This window comes from Barbus barbus (assembly GCF_936440315.1).
Source record: "Barbus barbus genome assembly, chromosome: 18".
NCBI classification, from domain to species: Eukaryota; Metazoa; Chordata; class Actinopteri; order Cypriniformes; family Cyprinidae; genus Barbus; species Barbus barbus.
The window spans coordinates 589,334-613,497 of record NC_136746.1 but is presented as its reverse complement, the minus strand read 5'-3'; the positions used below and the strand labels follow the sequence as shown (position 1 = coordinate 613,497).

The 24,164-nt window shown below is 39.9% G+C and overlaps 1 protein-coding gene across 8 annotated transcripts in view; it reads left to right on the top strand.

Moving 5' to 3' along the window:
• Positions 1-24,164, top strand: part of LOC306883954 (neurexin-1a-like) — a gene marked incomplete at both ends in the record, with an annotated part of 389,273 nt that overhangs the window by 100,839 nt on the left and 264,270 nt on the right. For all 8 annotated transcript variants that reach the window (XM_079439502.1, XM_079439505.1, XM_079439504.1 and 5 more), the window contains 4 exons: positions 11,164-11,286; positions 14,337-14,718; positions 15,337-15,527; positions 15,837-16,010. In XM_079439502.1, coding sequence (XP_079295628.1) covers positions 11,164-11,286; positions 14,337-14,718; positions 15,337-15,527; positions 15,837-16,010 — 870 coding nt within the window. The remainder of the gene's footprint in view (positions 1-11,163; positions 11,287-14,336; positions 14,719-15,336; positions 15,528-15,836; positions 16,011-24,164) is intronic.

Here is a 24,164-nt window from a genome sequence, read left to right as displayed (position 1 = left end):
AGCGCACCCTAGATCTCGTCCGGAAGCGTTTCTATTGGCCTAAAATGTCAGCCGAGGTAGAAACTAAGGTCAGAACCTGCGACCGCTGCATACGACGCAAGACTATGCCCGAGAAAGCCGCACCACTCGTCAACATCATCGCTACAAGACCACTCGAACTTGTGTGTATGGATTTTCTCAGTGTGGAGCCAGACTCCAGTAAGACCAAAGACATTCTGGTCATTACCGACCATTTTACGAAATATGCAGTGGCTGTCCCCACCCCGAATCAGAAAGCCAGGACAGTGGCCAAGAGCCTGTGGGACCATTTTTTTGTCCATTATGGCATCCCTGAAAAACTCCACAGTGACCAAGGTCCTGACTTTGAATCCCGAACAATAAAAGAACTGTGTGAGCTCATTGGCACTCAAAAGATAAGAACCACCCCTTACCATCCGAGAGGGAACCCTGTAGAACGCTTCAACAGGACCCTGCTCAACATGTTGGGAACCCTCGAGAATCAGAAAAAGAGTCACTGGCGGGATTACGTCAAACCATTAGTACACGCTTATAATTGTACTAAAAATGAGACTACTGGTTTTACCCCTTACGAATTAATGTTCGGGCGTCAGCCAAGGTTGCCAGTCGACCTAGCCTTTGGCCTGCCAGTCAATCACCAGCCAGGCTCACACTCACAATATGTTCGCAACCTGAAATCCCAACTCGAAGACAGTTACAAAGTAGCAACTGAGAATGCCAAAAAGACAGCCAGTCGCAACAAAGCGAGGTTTGACAAGCATGTTGTTGACTCCACCTTGAAGGAAGGCGACAGAGTCTTGGTTCGAAACGTCCGCCTTAGAGGCAAGCACAAGCTGGCCGACAGGTGGGAGTCCGATGTGTATGTTGTCCAGAGACAGTCTGGAGACGTCCCAGTGTATGTTGTGAGGCCTGAGACAAAAGATGGTCCACAAAGGACTCTTCATCGTGACCTTCTGCTGCCATGCGGTTTCCTTCCTGTGACCTCAATCGAAAGTGAAACTAACCCGTCAATGGCAGCGAGACGACCAAGAACTCGACAACATCCTAAAAATGACAGTTCAGATGGAGCTGATGGGGATGAATCCCAATCTGACTCTGAGGAATATCAATATGATGGACACAGAAACCTAAGAGTGGAAACACTAGGTTTCGGCCCGACCCCTGAACCCATAGAACACCTACCAGAAAGGATTGAACCGGAACCCTCCAAAGAGTTGACTGCTGTTAAGCAATATCCTTCAGACGTACCCAAAGCTTTCCCTGAGGATGTTCCAGTAGAGACTTGTGACCTGGACTTACCTGATCCTGGAAATGACTTACCTGATCCTGGAAATGACTTACCTGATCCTGGAAATGACTTACCTGATCCTGGAAATAATGACTTACCTGTTCCTGAAGAGAGCAGTTCAACCGCTGGACAGGAAATTGGAAACCTACCTGAGGAAGACCTGGATAATGTCCATCCTTCTACTCAACCTGCTCAGGAGGGCGAAGAAAACACAAGTGTTATGGACCAAACTGACATCCAGACGGAAGGTGACTGTTCTAGAAGACCTATCAGAGACAGAAAAGCGACTAAAAGACTGACTTACCCTGAGCTAGGGAATCCGTTGGTTACAATAGTTCAGTCTTTATTTCAAACCTTGAGTGATGTGTTTACAGATTCCCTTAAAGAGCCTAGCTTTCCAAAAACCCCTAGAGTTATGACTGTATAGATTCAGGATGCACAGGGACGTGCATTAGGTAAAGAGGGGAGGATGTAACCCATGTTAAAATATGATAAATTAGAATAAATAGTTTAAAAGCTGCATAAATAAGTTAGAAAGTTAAGTGATTCATTTAATGTAAGTTAATTCATAATTAAAAATGTTAATACAACAATTTAATGTTTTAAGATTAAAAATGCTGACAGAAAATTCATGTCACTGCCCCTTTAAGGGACAAGTGACGCTAGACACAGTACTTCAGTGACGTTGCAGCAGAGAGAACGAGCTGTGTTTAATAAGCAGAGAAAAGAGTGAAAAAGTTGATTTTGCAGTTGAATAACATAACTTTCCTGGTCGGGAACTGACGGGGATTTTATGAGAACTAAGCCACACCGGTTTTGGTCAGGTTTTCTGCTTAGTTTGAAGCTTGGTCGGAGCGAGGATTGGTCTGCAGTGTGCGGGTGTGCACATGCACAGACGGGATTCAAGATGGCGAGCCAGACCCAGACGTCCAACTTTTCTCCATCGCATCAGTGAGGAAATCTCCTGCGTATGGTGACTCACTGCCAGAGTGGTAGGAGTATCAGGAATTATTTTTGAACTGAACTGGAAACTGATTGAATCATTATTTTTGAACTGAACTGGAAACTGATTGAATCATTATTTTTGAACTGAATCGAACTGAAGCTCTTCATTGAACTGAATAATTGAACTCACATTTGCACTTGAACTTGGGTTTAAGGTGTTATACTTTTATTTTCATATTGAGTTCATATGTTTGAATGTGATTTGAAATGCTTGTGGTCCACTTTGATTTGGTTGTGTAAATTGAAGGTGTTTTCTTACCTGTAAAAGAAAGGGAAAAAGAGTTAACTCAGGAAGAAAAATAGGAATTCTAAAATAGGTGCAACCTAGATAAAGACTGGTCTAACCTAGACTAGCCTAACTAAAATAACTTGGGTGAACCAAAGAACAAAAAGGAAGTGAAATACCTTTCCATTTATTATACCTACCTCAATACTGAAAATCTGCAGGATATTATTTTTGTTTGTTTTGCGTACTGTATATTCTATGTGTGTTTTGCATTCAGTAAATTGCTGGCCTTTTGTATTTAAAGCAACGGTCTCTGGTGTATTTTTTGTTTTTGCTCCCCACTCCTTAGAACCTAGAACTGGTCCAGTGGCACAGTAAGTGGTGTGATACCGGTGTTACACTCTTCCTGAGCCTACTAGTGCGAGAGCGTAGGCACCTGTAACGCCTGCCGGATGGAAGGAGGGTGAAAAGTCCATGGTTAGGGTGAGAGGCATCCTTGATGATGTTTCTTGCCCTGCCCAGACAGCGCTTATAATAAATGTTCTCAGTGGAAGTTAACTGGGTGCCGGTGATCCGTTGAGCAGTTTTCACCACCCGCTGGAGTGCTTTGCGGTCAGATGCGGAGCAATTGCTGTACCATACTGAGATGCAGTTCGTGAGTATGCTCTCAATGGTACAGCGGTAGAATTCCACAAGGATCCTGGGATTCAGGTGAACTTTCTTAAGGCTCCTTAAGAAGTAAAGGCGCTGCTGTGCCTTTTTGACCAGAGTGGAGGTGTTATGGGACCAGGTGAGGTCATCAGAGATGTGGATGCCAAGGAACTTGAAACTCGACACACGCTCCACTACAGCTCCGTTGATGTAGATGGGTGTGTGTGCATGACTCCTAGTCCGCCTGAAGTCCACAATGATCTCCTTTGTCTTCTGGGTGTTTAGTTCTAGATTGTTGGTGGCACACCACACAGCCAGGTGCTGCACCTCATCCCTGTAGGCTGATTCATCGTCATCCTTGATCAGACCTACCACCGTGGTGTCATCTGCAAATTTAATTATGGTGTTGGAGCCATAAACAGGAACACAGTCATGGGTGAAGAGGGAGTACAGGAGAGGGCTCAGTACGCAGCCCTGTGGCACGCCGGTGTTCAGGGTGATGATGGAGGAGGAGAGGTTATCTAACTTAACGGACTGAGGTCTGTTAGTCAGAAAATCTAGAATCCAATTGCAGATGGGTGTGCTGATTCCAAGCTGGCTGAGCTTGGAGATCAGCTTGGAGGGGATTACTGTATTAAATGCAGAACTGAAGTCTATGAACAGCATTCTCACATGTGTGTTTTGACTGTCCAGGTGGGTGAGGGCAGAGTGAAGTGCTGTTGAGATGGCGTCCTCTGTTGACCTATTGTGGCGATAGGCAAATTGGAATGGGTCTAGTGTAGCAGGGAGACAGGATTTTAAGTGGGATGCAACCAGTTTCTCAAAACACTTGGCAATGATGGGCGTGAGTGCAACAGGACGGAAGTCGTTAGGGACCGAGGCAGTGGAATGTTTCGGTACTGGTACGATGGAGGAGGTTTTGAAGATAGTGGGGACAGTTGTTTGGGCCAGGGACAGATTGAAAATGTCCGTGAAGACCTCGGCTAGCTGCTCCGCACAGGCTTTAAGCACACGACCAGGTATTCCGTCAGGGCCAGCTGCCTTCCGTGCATTCACCTTACGCAGAGTGGAGTAAACATCTGATGTGGAGAGAGTGAGAGGCAGTTCACTGGGTTGATGCTCAGCTTTGAGTGAGATCTCCTTATTATTTTGATCAAAACGAGCATAAAAGTGATTGAGCTCGTCTGGTAGGGAGGCAGAGCTGGAGGGGGGCACAGAGTTAAGTGGTTTGTAATCTGTGATAGATTGTATGCCTTGCCACATACGCCGGGGGTCTGAGGAATTGAAGTGTTCTTCAATCTTCTGTTTGTGTGTGAGTTTGGCCTGGCGGATACCCTTCCTCAGGTTGGCTCTGGCTGAGCTGTAAGCCTCCTGGTCTCCAGACCTGAAGGCTGCATCTCTTGCTTTGAGCAGGAGGCGAACCTCTCTGTTCATCCAGGGCTTCTGATTGGGGAAATTTTTTATTTTTTTGTGTGTGGTCACTCTGCTCACACAGCTGTTGATGTGCTCCATGACAGAGTTGGTATAAATGTCAATGTTAATCTGAGAGTTTGTGGTGGCCTGGGCAGCAAACTCACTCCAGTCTGTGTGCTGGAATTGATGTTGAAGAGTGGAGTCAGCACCTTCCAGCCAGATTTTAACAGTCCTTATTGTAGGTTTCACACGTTTGATGACTGGGGTATACTTGGGGAGCAGGAACAAAGAGAGGTGATCAGACTGACCCAGGTGGGGGAGGGGTGTGACTTTGTAGGCATCACTCACATTAGTATAAACGTGGTCCAATGTTTTATGTCCCCTTGTAGTGCAGGAGACATTTTGATGAAATTTAGGGAGAACAGATCTAAAAGTGCAGTGATTGAAGTCCCCAGCAACGATAAAGGCTCCATCCGGGTGCAGGGTTTGTAATTTGCTAATAGCAGCACAAAGTTCTTTCATAGCCACGTTAGCATTAGCGTCCGGAGGTACATAAACTGCAGCAGCAATAATGCAAGTAAACTCACGTGGTAGATAGAATGGCCTGCACTTGATAATCAGGAACTCCAGCTCAGCAGAGCAGTAGGTATCAACAATGACAGAGTCTTTGCACCATGATTTATTTACATAAATGCATACTCCACCACCCTTGTTTTTACCAGAGGTTGCTGCTACTCTGTCAGCCCTGAAGAGAGAGCGTCCATCCATATGCACCACGCTGTTTGGGACATCGTTGCAGAGCCATGTTTCAGTGAAGAACATAACATTACAGTCCATAAGCCATTTCTGTGTGAGGGTCCAGATCTGAAAATGGTTCTATATTTGATTATGAATGTGATTCTCAAGGAGGTTCTGTTTGTGAACCTGAAGGTGATTCTCAGGATATGTCTGTTAAAGATTCCCCTTTGTACACATAAGAGGAAATCAATGGGTTTCTTGATGAGACATTTGGGAAACATATCAAGGAATATCAATATGAAGGAATTTTTTCCTTGCATCATGTGGTGATCTTGTCTTTCTTTCTGCTGTTTTCTTTTGCTGTTGTCTTTACTCTATCCTTCCTAAACACCTATATGGATCTTTTGAGGGTGGGTTCATTAAATATTAATGGAGGCAGAGATAGACATAAACGAGCCTTAGAGTCTGAAGTAATGCAGAATAAAAAGTTACATGTCATTTTATTGCAGGCATCTCATAGTGATGTTGAGAATGAAATGGGGGATGTGGTGGAAAGGTCAGCATATACTTAGTCCTGGGACAAATCTGAGTGTGGGAGTTGCTCTCCTTTTTTTCTCCTTTTTCTCAGATAAAAAAGTTAGTATTGAAAAAAACAGAAGAATTTATAAAAGCTCATCTTGTTCTTGTTAAAACTATTATTGAAGGGATGACAAATTATTTCATAAATGTTTATGCACCAAATGTGGAACGAGCAATGTAGTGACTGTAGAATTTAATCGTAAATGTAATGATTAAACTGATTTCAGATTTATAGCTTACACTTTATCAACTATCAATCCAGCGTCTAGTAGAATTTAGTGCATCTTACTAATTCTGTTTGTATTACTCCGTGGCCAATTATAATAATACAATATTGGTATTTTTGTCAACTATAAGCAAGGTAACAAAAGATTGACAGCTCAAGACAGTAACTTATTAAGCACATAAACACAAAACACTGCTCTTTAAAATGAAACAAAAGTTTATTTGCTACTCTACGATACATGGAACTAAATAATTCAAAAAACACACACACACACACACACACACACACACACACACACACACTAGAGCTGGAGTCAAGTCCAGCTTTGTCGAGTCCAAGACAAGTCCAAGACCAGGACTAGTCGAGACCGAGTCAAGACCGAGTCCAAAGAGGCTCAAGTCCAAGTCGAAAAAATTTCGAGTCCAAGTCAAGACCGAGTCCAAATGAGAGAAAAAAAGGATCCTCTTCAAGACCACATACTCTATTATTGATAATGTATGTGATGCGAGAGACAGCATATCTTTTATTCTAAGAAAATAATTTTGCATTTTTATTTGTAATGATCAAAAAGCCTGTGCAAAGTAACAACTCTGTAGGACAGGGGTCTTCAAACTAGATCCTGGAGGACCAATGCCCTGCAGACTTTAGCTCCAACTGGCTTAACACACCTATCTGGAAGTTTCTAGTGTGTCTAGTAAGAGCTTGATTAGCTGCTTCAAGTGTGTTTAATTAGGGTTGGAGCTAAACTCTGCAGGACACCGGCCCTCTAGGACCAAGTTTGGAGCTGTAGGATCAAATTATTTTTATTTACTTTATTTACATTTTATTTACTTTAGGTACACAGCAAAAAATCCAGGGTGAAATTAACTCTCCTGGGAGTACATGTGAGACCACACTCAAGAGTGTGAAAGTGTTCAAATAAGAGTGTTAAATTAACACTGAAGCAGAGTTAAAGTTCATGAGGTAATTAAGAGATTCATTGAGTGGTGATTGACCATTATTTAAGACACCTGATGTTAACGAGTAGAATCACCAAAGACGAAAATCACAATTTCTGTGCCACCATTATAGTGGTCAGTGTTTACTTTAGTTGGGCTCTTGACCCATACATTTTTGAAGTTAGATTTTGCTTTGTTGTTATAACAGAATTATAACAGACAGACAAACAAGAAAAGAGAAAAAGTATATATTATATACAGTATATATATATACACACACACACATAAACGTGTGTGTGTATTGTTTTGGATGGATGGATAAATCTCTGAACTCCTTTAGAGCCAAATCTCTGATTTAGATCATTGTTGATTATAGCAGTCTTGTGATTCATTAGCATAGGATTACCAGCATTTTCAGTACAAGCCGAGGGATTTCTTAAAAGTTGTTTGTTCGAAAATCTTTGATTTTCTTTTTTTTTTAACAGCGGTGAGAGTTACAACATACGATTCCATTGAGTTTATTAATGCAATGGCCAATCAAAGGCTTTCAGATGAGTCAAGGCTATAAGGGATACGTTTGGCACATTTTTGTCACACTGTACAACAATAATTCATTATTGTAAAGAGTAAGTTTAGGGCTGGGGTAGGTGTAGACGTTAATAAAACACAATCTAACAGATAGAAAATTAAATTAGAAACATCTAAACTTTTCAGAACCAGCAAGTGCACCATGGGTCATGTGACAAGAACCAGCCAATCAGCTTCATCCTTTCCTGTAACAAAATTGAAAGCTAAGCCAAGATGGAGAGACAGCTGATCATAGCTGTACAAGGATAGCAATTTTTTTTTAAAATAAATTTAGTTGCAGAGCTACTGCAAGGGATTTTTAGTGCTGGAGATCCATTTATCCTTTGCTGAAACCGCCGCGTCTTCATGGAGAGCGCAGGTCATGGTTGCTTAGCAACGGCAGACGCCACAGGAGCGCGAGCATAGAGCGCAGCTACAAAGTGCTTTGGAAAGAAGGAGAAAGCCGCGCGCCTAGCTTTTTCCACGCGTTTTTAGGCGCGACATGCGAATGTGGTTTTGTTTTGAAGGAGAAAAAAAGCATAATGCTGGACTCGGTCGAGACCAACGAGAACATTTGGCGAGTCCAATAACCAAGTCCGAGGCAAGTCCGAGTGCAAACACCAATGAGTCCGAGACCATAGAAAAATGTCTCGAGTCCGAGACCGGACTCGAGTACTATAGCCCTAACACACACACACACACAAGTTCTGAAAATGAGAATTACTGAGATTGGAGGAAGTCCCAAAATTCTAGTACTTGTTACTAGTTAAACAACTAAAAATCAAGTCAGAAATCTTGGGGTGATTCTGGAGACAGACCTTAGTTTCAGTAGTCATGTCAAAGCAGTAACTAAATCAGCATACTATCATCTCAAAAACATTGCAAGAATTAGATGTTTTGTTTCCAGTCAAGACTTGGAGAAACTTGTTCATGCCTTTATCACCAGCAGGGTGGATTACTGTAATGGTCTCCTCACCGGCCTTCCCAAGAAGACCATTAGACAGCTGCAGCTCATCCAGAACACTGCTGCCAGGATTCTGACTAGAACCAGAAAATCTGAGCATATCACACCAGTCCTCAGGTCCTTACACTGGCTTCCAGTTACATTTAGGATTGATTTTAAAGTACTTTTACTCGTTTATAAGTCACTCAATGGCCCAGGACCTAAATATATTGCTAATATGCTCACTGAATATAAACCAAACAGACCACTCAGATCATTAGGATCGAGTCAGTTAGAAATACCAAGGGTTCACAAAACAAGGGGAGTCTGCTTTTAGCTATTATGCAACCCGCAGTTGGAACCAGCTTCCAGAAGAGATCAGATGTGCTAAAACATTAGCCACATTTAAATCAAGACTCAAAACTCATCTGTTTAACTGTGCATTTGTTGAATGAGCACTGTGCTATATGTCCGAACTGACTGCAATGAATTTGAAGTATAATCACTTTCTATTCTTAACTGTTTTAAATTCATTTTTAATAAATTTCTATATCATTTTAAAATTCCTTGTTTTTATTATTCTTTTTAATTCCTTGTTTTTATTGCTGTGATTATTATTTTTAATGACTATTTCACTTTCTTTTATGTAAAGCACTTTGAATAACCACTGTGTATGAAATGTGTTATGTAAATAAACTTGACTTGCCTTGCCTAGTTCCTAGATCGCAACCTGAGACGATCACAAAAGCAGAGATTTAGCGTATCTTTAACTGCATAAGACCAATTCACACCAGTTCAGCAAGAGATTAACTTGTTACTTGCGTTTTGGTGAAAGCTGACAGCAGGGTTTCCTTTCCTGGCAGAGGGAATCCCGTCTCTGGTTGGTTGCCAATCAGTCGTTTGGATGACTTCGCTTTGGGAAAGCCCTCGTGGTGAATGGGCGTTGCTTGGTTACACAGTCGGTTGCCTCAGCTACAGATGGTGATGCTGAAGTTCTTCTGAGAGTTTGTTTGCACAGCTTTAGGCTTTGAAGATTTCGACAGAGTCACAAAGCTTCAACAGGGTGTTTGAGAGTTCTGGGTGACCCTATTGCGTGATGCAGCGCGTGAGCACAAGTTGTGAGCGCAATCAAAACAAAGGCGAGAGAGCGAAAGAGCACCAAATCTGTTCGGACATTGAGCTTTGCACTATAAAAAATATATTTTGTATCTGAGAACTAATTGTTATCGTTTAGCACGCTATTAAAATATATTTGTGAACAAATTATTAATAATAAACATGGTCTAAACATTCTTAGATGCGTAGCTTTCATCGTGTTGTAGTTTGGGAACAACCCAACTAGTAATGTGTTCAAGTTTATGTCACAATAACACGTTAACTAATGCAGAACATAAACATTACTTACTCATCAGATCGATCAGTAACACTTTATTTCGATAGTCCAGTTTAGACATTCTACTAACAGTAAGTAACTTTGCAACTAGATGTCAACTAGCAATCATTAGAGTATTAGTAGACTGTCTGCTAAATATCTTCTTACACTTTATTTTTATGGGTCCACAACATTCAACATACTGACTATTAGAAACTTTGCAAGTATATGTCAACTTATTCTACTAACCCTAAACCTACCCTAACAGTCCACTCTGAGAGTTAGTAGACATGTAGTTGCAAATTAATGAGAATTCGTTTACATATAGTTGACACGTAGTTGCAAAGTTACTTATAGTTAGTAGAATATTTAAAGTGGACTATCGAAATAAAGTGTAACCGATCGATCTTCTCTACTTGAGGAACTCTTGTTCTTATTTTGAGGGAAATAGAGCCTTTACTCAGCGTGTCTTCTTCCAGAAACGAACAGTATAGCCGCGACGAACTCTTCACTCCTCACTCTTTGTTTATGTTGGGCGTCTCCAGGCGCGCGCGGGTCATGTGGTTATTTATATGTGAACACGAGGGGGCGGGCTCTCATTAGAAATAATGAGTTAGACGGGACAGACTGAACATCGTGTTGGTTTCATACGGATTACTTCATCACAGAATATTTGTTTTCGATATGACTTAATTCATTCGAAAGAAGACACTTCAAGCTTTCTATAGAGATAACTCTATAGAACATGGGGACATAACGTCTCCGTTCCCTCCATCACGGAACGAGGGTTACGTACATAACCAAGACGTTCCCTATCTGTCGGTCACTAGGGTTTATGTCGTGACGACATATGGTCTATGGAAAGCGCCACAACCTGAACCCCGTCACAACCTTGTGGCATGCAGATGTTGACAAGGTAGCGCATGCCAGACAAATGACAAGGTCGCAACCTTCCCATCGCCCCAGCGCAAATTCACTAATTGATTTAAAATTGGTTACACTAAAGAGTAATTCATAAAATATATGTATGTTTGTAATATGTGGATTTATTTCTTGTGACACTATTATTAATGTTTTAAGTTTCATATCTTGAGAGCATTTTTGTGCTATTACTAAATGTTGTCCGTCTGTGTTCTTTAGAGCATTTGTTCTTTTGCACTTTTTAACTGTGTTTAACTGTGATCTGGGCTGTCCCACAGGCAAAGGACCTGAGAGCATATTTGCCGGTCAGAATCTGAATGATAATGAGTGGCACACAGTGCGAGTGAGCAGGAGAGGAAAGAGTCTGAAGCTGTCCGTGGATGACTTGGCCACTGTGGAAGGTATACTAATGCATGCAACCTGAATTATATAAATGATTATGTGAATTATATAAAACCCCTTATACAGGTTTATTACACTGTAATAATTAAGTCTAGTCCACAACTAGAGAGCCAGTCATATTCCATCCAGGCAGAGGATATCAAATATCTTCAAGAAACAACTGAACAATCATCAATTTCCTTGAGCATCTAACTGCCTCCTCAATAAATAAATAAATACAATAAAATAAATAAATCTATTCTTTCACTTTTTCAATTCCATTACTATCCTTATCTCTTCCTGTCCTAGCTTTTACTACTTTGAACAATGATTGAAACCTTGTATAACATGCACATCTCATGTTTATTGCCATCTTATGGTAAATCAATTGTTGTATTCCTCAATTGTAAGTCACTTTGGATAAAAACATCTGCCAAATGAATAAATGTAAATGTAAACATGTTTGATATTTTGTGCTGATTTTAGAACACACATTTGTGTTCATTTGTATTGTGTCTTATAGCAATGAGCCACATGTTTCTGTGTGAGTTTGTTGTGTTCAGAATGACATGAAAGTTTTCAGGCTTTTAAAGGATCTACCACTACTGGACTTTCAAGACTTTACAAACAACATATGCAGACTCATGCATCTTGTTGCTATAAGATATGTATGACAAATACAAACAATATGTGTTATAAAATAATCCCCTAGACTGCTAATCTTGGAAAAAGTTGGGTAGTGTATTCCAGCTTTAGTTGCCATGTTTTAGCACATTGTTAGAGCATCCACAATGGGAGCTACAGATTCGGACTATTTATGTAGTTGGAGATTTACATCCTTTTGTGCAGTTGTAATATTATGTTAGTGAAGTGACATTCAGCCAAGTATGGTGACCCATACTCGGAATTCGTGCTCTGCATTTAACCCATCCAACGTGCACACACACAGCAGTGAACACACACCGTGAACATACACACACACACAGCAGTGAACACACACCCGGAGCAGTGGGCAGCCATTTTATGCTGCGGCGCCCGGGGAGCAGTTGGGGGTTCGGTGTCTTGCTCAAGGGCACCTCAGTCGTGGTATTGAGGGTGGAGAGAGCGCTGGACATTCACTCCCCCCACCTACAATCCCTGCCGGCCGGAGACTCGAACCCACAACCTTTGGATTACGAGTCCGACTCTCTAACCATTAGGCCACGACTTCCCCGTGTTATGTGTTGTATATACTGTATCTGATTAATCTCATTTGTGGAGCATCAGTTTACAGGTGTTCATTAATTCTTCAGCTGCAGTTAATGGAGTTTAAAGGGTTACTCCACCCCAAAATGAAAATTTAGTCATTAATCACTTACCCCATGTCGTTCGAAACCCATAAAAGCTTCGTTCGTCTTTGGAACACAATTTAAGATATTTTAGATGAAAACCAGGAGGCTTGTGACTGTACCATTGACTGCCAAACAATTAACACTGTCAAGGCCCAGAAAAGTATGAAAAGCATCGTCAGGATAGTCCATCTGAATGTTATGAAGCGACGAGAATACCTTTTTAATGCAAAGAAAATAAAATGAACAACTTTTTTTCAACAATTCGTCTCCTCTGTGTCTTGCCGCGCCATTTTAGAGATTATCCACTGAACGCAAACTATTTTTCTTCAAATCTAGCATATTATTTTGGGGAAAAACACAAACACACACAAAAACATTCATTCTAGATGTTTCTTTTTCAAAATATTGACAATGCATTATTAATAATCTGGCAGTGCTGTTCTTTCATTGTCATACTTTTGTGAACAATTTAGTAAGCATTGGTTAGCTGTTCTGAAAATCCTAATTTGGCGTTCACTGTCAAAAATGACTTGCATTTTAATAATTGCTTGTAAATCTCTCATTATGGTATATTATCTCTAAATCTTCAATATTTGTATCAACTTGTTTTCTTTCAATTAGCACAGGTTTTGTCATTCTTTTTGCTGCTGATTGATCGTAGGGCTTATTGATCTGAGCTTACGCTCTTCAGTTTTTGAGTAAAAAAAGCATTATTTAAGGTGTGTCAACTCAGATCAAAGAGGCCCACGATCAATCAGCTCCAAAAAGAAATACAAAACCTGCACTAATTAAAAGAAAACTAGTATTTTCAGGAAAAAGAAAATCTGGAACAATTATCTCATGCGCATGGAATTAAACCAATCCATTTGGACTTAATCCTTCAAACATTCTGGCTGGAAAACAACTATTAGTGTGGAGTAACTGTAACGAGTCGAACAAGACGTGAGACGTGCGGATCCATGTGTGCAAACTTTTAATAATACAAACAGAGTCCAAGGGGCAAGACAGAAAGATAATCCAGGTACACAAGCAGTAAACAGGAAACGAGACTATAAACAAACTAAACTAAGACTTACAAAACACAGAACTAAGAGCTAGACATACACACAGACAGGTTAACAGAACACAGGACAGGCTCGGTAAGGCAGCTAACACTTGAAGAGTGTTAAACGCAGGACCAGACTCAGAGCTAGACATACACACAGACAGTTTAACAAAACACAGGACAATACACAGGCGGGATCAAACACTGGTGAACAGACATGGCACGGACAAGACACAAGAGAGAACAAAACACAGAAGGGTGAACAGCATACGCAGGATAATGCTCGGCAGAGAGGAAGAGGAAGTCCATGGTTTAAGTAGAGTGTGATTGTGTGATAGCTCTCAGGTGTGAGCGTGATTAGTGCAATCAGCTGTATGTGTGTCGTCAGTGCAATGATGGGAATTGTAGTTCAGTGTGCTGCGTGGTGTGAGAGTCAATATGATGGAGAGGCGACCTCTGGTGGCTATCGAGCGGATGGCCACAGACCGGACTCGTGACAGTAACACAGTAACCTGTTGCTCTCCGCTGTGTGTGTGTGTGTGTTTGTGTGTGTGGAGGAGCTGTTTGACTCCAACACAGAGAGCAGACGAGAGGACAGGTCTAGTAGGAGATTGTTGGGATAATATGAATGGGCCGTTTTATGATATACATGAAATTAACCTTACATTTTTCTCAACATTCTGCCATGAAACAGGAGAGATTCCAGGTGACCACACACAGCTGGAGTTTCATAACATTGAGACAGGGATCATTACAGAGAAACGCTACCTGCCCATCACATCCTCCAACTTCATTGGGCACCTCCAGAGCCTGACATTTAACAGCAAGCCATACATTGACCTCTGCATAAATGGAGACATCGACTACTGCGAAGTCAATGCCATGATCGGATTCAAGAACATCATTGCAGATCCAGTGACCTTCAGGTCCTGCTCAAGCTATCTGTCTCTGAGCACACTGCAGGCGTACTACTCCATGCACCTGTTCTTCCAGTTCAAGACCACCTCATCAGACGGACTCATCCTGTTCAACAGTGGAGATGGAAATGACTTCATCGCTGTAGAGCTGGTTAAGGGGTACGTTATGTAGAGACAGACATTACATGCAGTTACTGGGTTACACTTTATTTTGAATAAGTTGACATATACTTGCAAAGTTTCTCATACTCAGTATGTTGTGGACCCATCAAAATAAAGTGTTAGAAGATATTAAGCAGGCAGTCTACTAATACTCTAATGACTGCTAGTTGACATGTAGTTGCAAAGTTACTTACTGTTAGTAGAAAGTCTAAAGTGGACTATCAAAATAAACTGTTACCAAAAACACTTATTTATTTTAGAAAATATTCTATAAAGTGATTTTATTTGTCAGAGGTTTGCATTTAGATAATAACACTGGGATTGAGAAAGCTATTACTATTGAGCCTAGTATAGAAAAATAGAAATGTAAATATAGTATTACATATATGTAAATATATGTCATAGCTATTACTTCAATTTCGTAAGAATTTGATAAGAAATATTTTAATTCATATTGAAATGTCAGATTTTTCATTGCTCACAATTTCAGGGATTTCTTCTAAATCTCTTGAGAAAAGATGTTTCTCTTTTCTAAAGAGAAAAAAACTTTAATTATTATCTTCTGTAATTGCATGTGTGCTACATTTAATTTAATATCATGATATCTTTGTTTAGCTATCTGCATTACATCTCAGATTTGGGAAACGGTGCTTATCTCATCAAAGGAAACTCAAACAAGCCTCTTAATGACAACCAATGGCACAATGTCATCATCTCCAGAGACACAAATAACCTGCACACTGTCAAAATTGACACCAAAATCACCACCCAGACCACCGTGGGGGCCAAAAACCTTGACTTAAAAGGTAAATTACACATTAATAGTATTTTAACTTGCCAATATCCCTGCCCTGCTGCCTTTTTTGACAAAGGTGATGATTGTATAGTTTTATGGATTAAAAATAACTTGGTAACACTAGATTATGGAACACTATTCACTACTAGTTGCTTATGAGCATGCATATTACTAGCATATTGGCTTTTATTAGTACTTATAAAGCACATATTAATGCCTTATTCTGCATGCCCAGATCCAACAACTACTTTACTTACTGTCAGTAAGCAGCTATTATTATTATTATTATTATTATTAATTATTCTGGCTCTGTTTGCAGGTGATCTTTATATCGGCGGTGTTCCTGAGGAGATATACAAAGAGTTGCCCAAGTTAGTTCATGCAAAAGAAGGATTTCAAGGCTGTCTGGCATCTGTGGATCTAAACGGCCGTTTGCCAGACCTGATGTCCGAAGCGCTGGTCTGTGTTGGACAGATTGAGAGAGGATGTGAAGGTGACCACATATTTCTTTCTTTTTTTTTTGTCATAGAATTTTTATTGTTGCAAATTGTATTTTTACATTTTATACCACCTCACCCACCATATACGATCTTACCCAGCCCTAACAAAACAATCCCCAATTAGTACACAATGACAACTGAAAAGGGAGAAAAAAAAAATATATATATATATATAAAATACATAAATATACATATACACATATACATACACACACATAGCATAATTCAGAAAAACATAATAATGATAAAATAAGGGGTATACATATATATCGCCACTCAATCCATGTCTTAGATTTGTAAATCATTAAAGAATTTGATAAATTGTTGCCATTTTTCCAAAAAAAAGATTCCCCCCTACCTCTGATATTGTACTTAATTTTATCAAGTAAAAAAATAAAAGACCAAATCTTTGAGCCAAACTGAAATAGAGGGGATTTGAGGGGAGGTCCAAGACAACAGTATTCTGCGCCTAGCAAGAAGAGATGCAAAAGCTATGAGAAGGAACACCAACGATTGCAATCAAAGGGCAAACAATTAACTCGACTCCTAGGACATCAGAAAGTATTTTAAAGAAAGAATTTCAAAAGTTTTGCAACTTGGAATAAAATGCAAACATATGACTAAGGTTACATGGTGAAAGTTTACATTCATCACACAAATCTGAAACATTGCTTCGTATATATTTTAGAAAGTTTTGCCTTCGAAAGATGAGCTCTGTGAATCGTTTTAAATTGTATAAAGCTAAGTCTAGCGCATGAGGTGGTGGTACGTACATTGTCTAATACTCTACTCCAGTAGTCATCTTTAAACTCGATGTCAAGTTCCTCTTCCCAAGCCCTGATTATTTTAATGTTGTGAGAATTATCCTTTGACAAGATAATTGCATATAGCTTAGAAATAATCCCACCCATATGAAGATTCAATTTAAATGCCTCCTCCCATGGAGACTTTGTTGGCAGGGAGGGAAACCCAGAGAACAGAGAGGAGGCACAGTGCCTAATTTGAAAGTATCGAAATAGGTGAGAGGAAGGTAGATTAAATGATAACGATAATTTAGAAAAACTTGCAAACACATTATTAATGAAAAGATCTTCAAAGCATTTCAGACCTTTCTTTTCCCAGAGAGAGAATATGGAATCTGAGAAGGGAGGAAGAAAGAGATGATTTTTATGTATTGGAGCCATGGTTGATGCCGAGGTAAATTTGAAATGACGTTGAAATTGAAAGAATATTGTCCGTGTAATGTGAAGGGGACATGGGGAGAGAAGAGAACACCATAGCAGGTAGAGATGATGAAATACAAGACTTAGCTTCTAAGTTGCACCATGTTAAAGAGGAATATTTGAATATTCTGAATATTTGCTGCCCAATAATAATACATAAAATTGGGCAAGGAAAGCCCTCCACTTAGTCGATTTTTTGAAGCCATATTTTTTTTTTTTTTTTTTTTTACCTGCCCACATAAAAGAGGAGATTATTTTATCTATAGTCTTGAAGAAAAGGTAGAAACAAAGGAATAGCTTGAAAGAGGTAAAGAAATTTGGGGAGAATATTCATTTTTACAGCGTTTATCCTACCTAGTGGAGATAATGGAAGAGCCGCCCATCTTAAAAAAAGCTGACTTCATGTATGAAACTAACGGTGCAAAATTTGCTGCTTTTAAGTCAGAATAAGAAAGGGTAACATTTACACCAAGATACTTGAATTTAGAACTCTCCAAGTGGAAAGGTAAGTCATTCTGATTTAATTTTTGGCCAGACTGATTTATGGGTAAACATTCACTCTTCTGCAGGTTTAGTTTATACCCAGAAAATTTCCCAAAATCATCTAATAGATGTATTATCTCAGGAAGAGATGCAATTGGATCGGTAACGTAGAGTAATAAGTCGTCAGCATATAAGGCTAATTTATGTTCGATTCCCTTGCGGATTATACCTTGAAATATAGGAAGTGTTCTAAGCATTATTGAAAGGGGCTCAATGGCTATGGCAAAAAGTAATGGAGATAGGGGCATCCCTGGCGTGCACCCCGTGATAAGGTAAAATACTCAGAATTCACACAATTAGTAGAAACTGAAGCTTGTGGGTCAGCATATAATAAACGTATCCATGATATCAATCCCTCAACAAAACCGAACTCCTCCAGAACTCTAAACAGATAAACCCACTCTATCCTATCAAATGCCTTTTCGGCGTCTAACGAAATGATCACCTCAGAGGAAACACTATTTTGTCTTGAGTATAAAATATTAAAAAGAGTACGAATGTTAGAGAATGAATACCGTCCTTTAATGAATCCAGTTTGTTCCTCTGAGATAATACTAGGAAGTACTGCCTCTAAACGAGAGGCCAAAGTCTTGGCTAAAATCTTAAAATCGACAATGCACTTATTAATCAAAATGGCAACTCCTCTAGATCTGGAATCAAAAATCAAAAATGTGTGATGTCCAACGAGTTTGGGGCCTGCATTGATCCTTAAGATGCAGATGAGTTTCCTGGAGGAATACAATGTCAGGTTTTTGTAGTTTCAAGTGTGTCAAAACTTTGGATCTTTTAACCTGTTAACGTTTACCAGAGCGACAGCGCACTGAAGTATTTTTTCCCCACTAGTTTAATGTTTATGAATGAATTTAACGTGAAAGAATATCATTATTCTTTCACGTTAAAGAATGTTTCTACTCCAGACTCAGTCCACTGCTTCCGCAGGTCCCCCAAGGTCCGGAATCGGTCCTTCTCCACAATCTTCCTCAGGGTCCGGTCACCTCTTCTCGTTGTGCTGCGTTTTCTGCCACACTTTTTCCTTCCCACAGACTTCCCACTGAGGTGCCTTGATACAGCACTCTGGGAACAGCCTATTCGTTCAGAAATGTCTTTCTGTGTCTTACCCTCTTGCTTGAGGGTGTCAATGATGGCCTTCTGGACAGCAGTCAGGTCGGCAGTCTTACCCATGATTGCGGTTTTGAGTAATGAACCAGGCTGGGAGTTTTTAAAAGCCTCAGGAATCTTTTGCAGGTGTTTAGAGTTCATTAGTTGATTCACATGATTAGGTTAATAGCTCGTTTAGAGAACCTTTTCATGATATGCTAATTTTTTGAGATAGGAATTTTGGGTTTTCATGAGCTGTATGCCAAAATCATCAATATTAAAACAATAAAAGGCTTGAACTACTTCAGTTGTGTTGTAATGAATCTAAAATATATGAAAGTCTAATGTTTATCAGTACATTACAGAAAATAATGAACTTTATCACAATATGCTAATTTTTTGAGAAGGACCTGTATATATCATTCTGATGGTCTAAGCCTCAAGCATCGACGACAGATCGCTGTTTTCCGATGGAAAGCTTATAAGGAATGTATTTGCTACATTTGTGTAAGCAGTACACATCAAAACATGCAGAATAAGTACCAGATTCATTGTAATAACGAGCCACAAATGCGTCCACTGCTGAAATCCCAGTTTAGTTAGAGAGGTAAGGGTCCACAGAACAACATCCTACCGAGCACTTTTAGTCCAGCGAAACAATAACGTTGTAATAAGGATGAATATTCCTTTGTTTACGTTTCATTTCTTCGGGAGAGTTATTGTTCGCGTCCGTTATGGAATAAATTACGCTCAAAAACAGCGTCTTGGTAGTAAAAAAAACAACACGGTGTTGTAGCATACAGTTTTACAAACAGAATGAGACCGTCCACGGAAAAAAAAGTCTCAGAAAAGCGGAACATAGTTTATTTGAATTTGGTATTTTATTTGGTGTTTTTTTTTCTTCTACATTTTTTATATGTGTGTGTGTGTATTGTGTGGGGAATGTGGCCGTGTCTGCATGATTATAATATGTATGGACGGACATCAGCGTGTTTATTAGTGACTCTATGACGGCTATCATTGTGATTCATTGATCAGCTATTATTGATTATATGGCCCATCTGTATGATTATCATCTGAATGGAAGCACATCAGCGTGTGATTACTGACTCTATGACCATGTCTGCCAATATCACTTCATGTCTGGCAATCAGAATACTTCAGTATACATACTATATACAAAGCAATTTTTTCTATTTTTTTCCTTTTTTATTACTCAAATAATTATTTTTGTATTTTTTAGTGCTCAAATAAATCTGTCTATTATTTTATAATTGAAAAACTATGCAGGAACATGTATAATGACTAAAATAGCTTGTATAATTCTGCAATCCATTTGGTGGTTATTTTTCCTCAAACAGGGGGGTGGGGGGGACTATAAATAGTTTCAGAAAAAATATTGCAGGAATCTCATTTCTCATGGTATCTTCAAATTTGAAATATGAACTCATGAGACATGTGGCTTTCGATCCATTACTTTTCTGGATTGCTCCAGGACTTATTTCATGTATTTGTAAATTAAATTAAAAAAACATTCAGTGTGGAAAAATATTTTTCAAGGCACGTCAGTGTCGTTTTATCTTTTTGAACATTATCAACTCTGGATGATAGATAGTAAAGCCCAGAGTGTCTTCTTTCCAAAGATACCTAATTTGTTTGTGTAGCACACTTTGTCAGGAACTGTTACCATTTTAATTTAGGTAGGTTATTTTCACATGTGAAGCCCACAATAGGGGGCGAAGGTTAACAGGTTAACCCCCTGAGGTCGAAGCCCACCATGGTGCGGGCTGTCTCGTATTTTCTTTATGACCGCGAAAAGAACTAAAAATACTCTGTCAGTTTTGATCGTACAGATAAGAATAAGTTATCATTTGAAACTGCAAAGGGTCTACTTTTATTTCAGTATAGTCATAATAACAACGAAACAATGTGCTTTTCTGAAATTAATAAAATATACAGGGTGCGTTCTCTGCCGGCTCTGTCTCTGTCACCTCTCTTCACAGACACATAAATAAAACAACATGAATCTCCACGAATACTCGCCTCAAAGACATGAGAAATATATGTATAGAAAGCTTGAAATGTCTACTTTTGGGACCATTCACATTCCTTTCACATTCCAACTCAAGAATCTAACTGAGCTTCTGGTATTGTCCATCAGGTTAGGTTAATATATAAGAGAGGAGGCCACAAGCAGAGGGAAATTGAAAAAATAAATAAAAAGAAAAGAAAGAAAAAATAATTGATGAAAAACCCACCATCCCCAGGGCCGTTTGAAGGAATTTGGGGGCCCCAAGCAAAATGGACATGGAGGCCCCCCGCACGCACGCACGCAAAGGAACCACAGCATAGCCATACAGTTTAAATTCACTCACACTTTATATAAATAAAAACGGTTTACAGTGCAAATACTGCTGTTGCATATACTGTGCATAAAATTTGAACATTTTCAACAATTGAACATTTGCAAAAAACACCACTGTACCATAAAATCAAATATACATTAAAAAAGTGCACAATAACTAAATCCAACATACTGAAAGAAAAGATGGTAACACTTTATAATAATAACAATCATTAATAGAAGGTAAATTGACAGTTAATTAATCTTTAGTCTTTAGCTATGCATTTACTGAATGAGCACTGTGCAGCTGTTCATCCGACTGTACTGTATTTTATTTTATTTTTCTAAACTGTTTTAATTATTCTTATTTCTTTTTATTATTTTAATTTCTTCTATGTAAAGCACTTTGAATTGCCATTGTGTATGAAATGTGCTATATAAATAAACTTTTTACTGTTAACAAACAATGAAATTATAATTAAATGTTTACTAATTATTAGTAGTGCTGTGAGTCGACTACCAATGCTTAAAAACATCCCAAGCTAATGTTTGATGCACAGAATTTATTGTGTGGTTTTCCTAAATAGATTATCACAGTGGAATAGTTAGTATAGCATGCTATGCCACTTTCATCAAAACCTATTACAAAGCTATAGCAATGTCAGGTCATTAAATATGATAAACAGCGATTCTGGAACAGATCTGCGTCTTCCTTATCCCGTTAAAAAACATATTACAGTATGTAACCATATTCCCAAAAAAAAGTTGCTCTAACTGTTCGTTACAAGCAGCATTTGCTGTCAGGCAGGTAGCTTAGCTAACATACATAAACATATTTCTGCTAGCCTACCTGCTGCAAAATTGCACCATTTGTACAAGACAAGTAGAGCTATTTTATGTGTGTAATTTATCACTTACCACTGTCTTGTTTTTTCTTATCCTCCTCTTGCTTTCTCTTCTTTCTTTTTTGGCTTCCTGAAGCATAATTCCGCTTCATGACTGCCGAGGAAGTTTTGTATTTTGCCGGCAGCAGAGATCGCGTGGTTGGCTGGCTGCTGTCAGCGAGGGGGGCCCCCTTGAGGGGGATCCCGATAACAGTGTCATTGCACTTTACTGCATTCACTATCAATGGGGCACTCACACAGTTTGTCGCTGCATTTTATTCTTAACCAGTCGTTGTCTTGGGGCCCCAGGCCAGCTCGGGGCCCCAAGCAATTGCTTGGTTTGCCTGCCTTGTCGCGACGGGCCTGCTCCCCCCACCCCAGATGAAAGAATGGATGTAACGCATTTGTCCGTGTTTCATGCCGTCTCGAATCGCGCTCGAGAAACAGTAGGCTATCTCTTCCAGTGGACTTTCGACTCGTTTTTTAGTCTCGAGCAAGAGACTGTACGATATTCGCGTTACATGATTTGACTGATTTTTTATGTTGGGAGGGTGACAGCGCACCGCATTAAAAGAAATGATCATTCATGTTTTCAATGATCCGCTGGTCAAACTCAAAAATAAAACTAAAATTAAAAATAAATCTTTGAGAGCAAGGGGGCCACCTGGTGTTTCGGGGGCCCTATGCAGCTTGCGTATTCTGCGTATAGGGAGGATCGCCTCTGATGGTGTCCTTTGCATACTTAACTCTACATAATACCTAGGAAGTTGAATACCGCTCGTTAAACCATCGCTGTGCTTCTTTGGGACAGTCGAATTTAAACTTCTCATCGTCGAGGTCAATCATCACGCGAGCGGGGAATTTAAGAGAGAACCTCACGTTCTTCTCACGCAGGCTGTTTCTCACAGCTGAAAAAAACTCTTAGCGACGCTGGAGTTGAGATCAGGAAAAATGAAGACCTTACGACTCTGATAGAAGAGCTGGTTCCAATTCCCACGCCGAAGAGCCTTTTCTTTATCGCTGTAGTAGTGAAATCGTACGATCATCCCTCTAGGCCTTTGATTCTCCCGGTCAGCCGAAAACGCAGGGCCAATACGGTGCGCTCTATCCAGCAGCGGGGGAGTGGGAAAGATTTCTGACCCGAGCATGACCTGGAAAAACTGAGACATGAACGTAACCGGATCGCTCTCTTCTGCTCACTCGGGGATGCTGATGACCCGGAGATTGCAATGCAGAGAGCACGACTCCAAGTTCTCCACTTTATCGGTGAGTTGCTTGTTAGCCGAAGTCAACTTTAGCACTGTCTGTTCCAGTGCTACAATGCGGTCACTGTAATCGTTCAAGTGCTGATCAAGCTCGTCAATGTGCCGTCCTTGTGATTCAATGCTCAATTTAAAACTCTCAAAGGACGCAACAACCGGCACAAAAGCAGAGTCGATGGCTGCTTTCACCTGTTCTGCGATGGTAGATGATAGCTTGGAGATCAGAGTAACACAGAGATTTTCCAGATCCAATGGCAGCTTGTCGCCATGACTGTCTGTCATGGTCGCTGACGATTTAAGTTTTCCGTTGCCTTTCAGAAGCCAAAAGTCCTTCCAAGCTACAATCGTCGAATAAGTAGTTTTAAAAATAAACCACCAAGCGAGTTTAACATTTCAAGCAGCCTTAAAGGTATAATAGATTGACAAAGTGCACGGGAGCTAACTTCAAGCACATCTTCTCACTCACATGCTCAGCCGGAGGTCCGTGACAACATATTTCTTACTTTTCAATAAGCGGGACACTTTAATTATTGATGATACAAGATCTGATCACCCTGTCAGGGTTATCCAATTATTTACAGGGTTACAGGGTTAATTATGTAAGACTTATTACATATGAATTTAAAGTACATTTACATTTTACATTTAGTCATTTGGCAGACGCTTTTATCCAAAGCGACTTACAATTGGGGAATACAAAAAGCGATTAATCTTGAAGAGGCAGTCAGACAGAGGAAGTGTTCGTAACACCAAGTCTCAGTCATTGTTCAAATAAGTACAAGCTAGTAGGTGG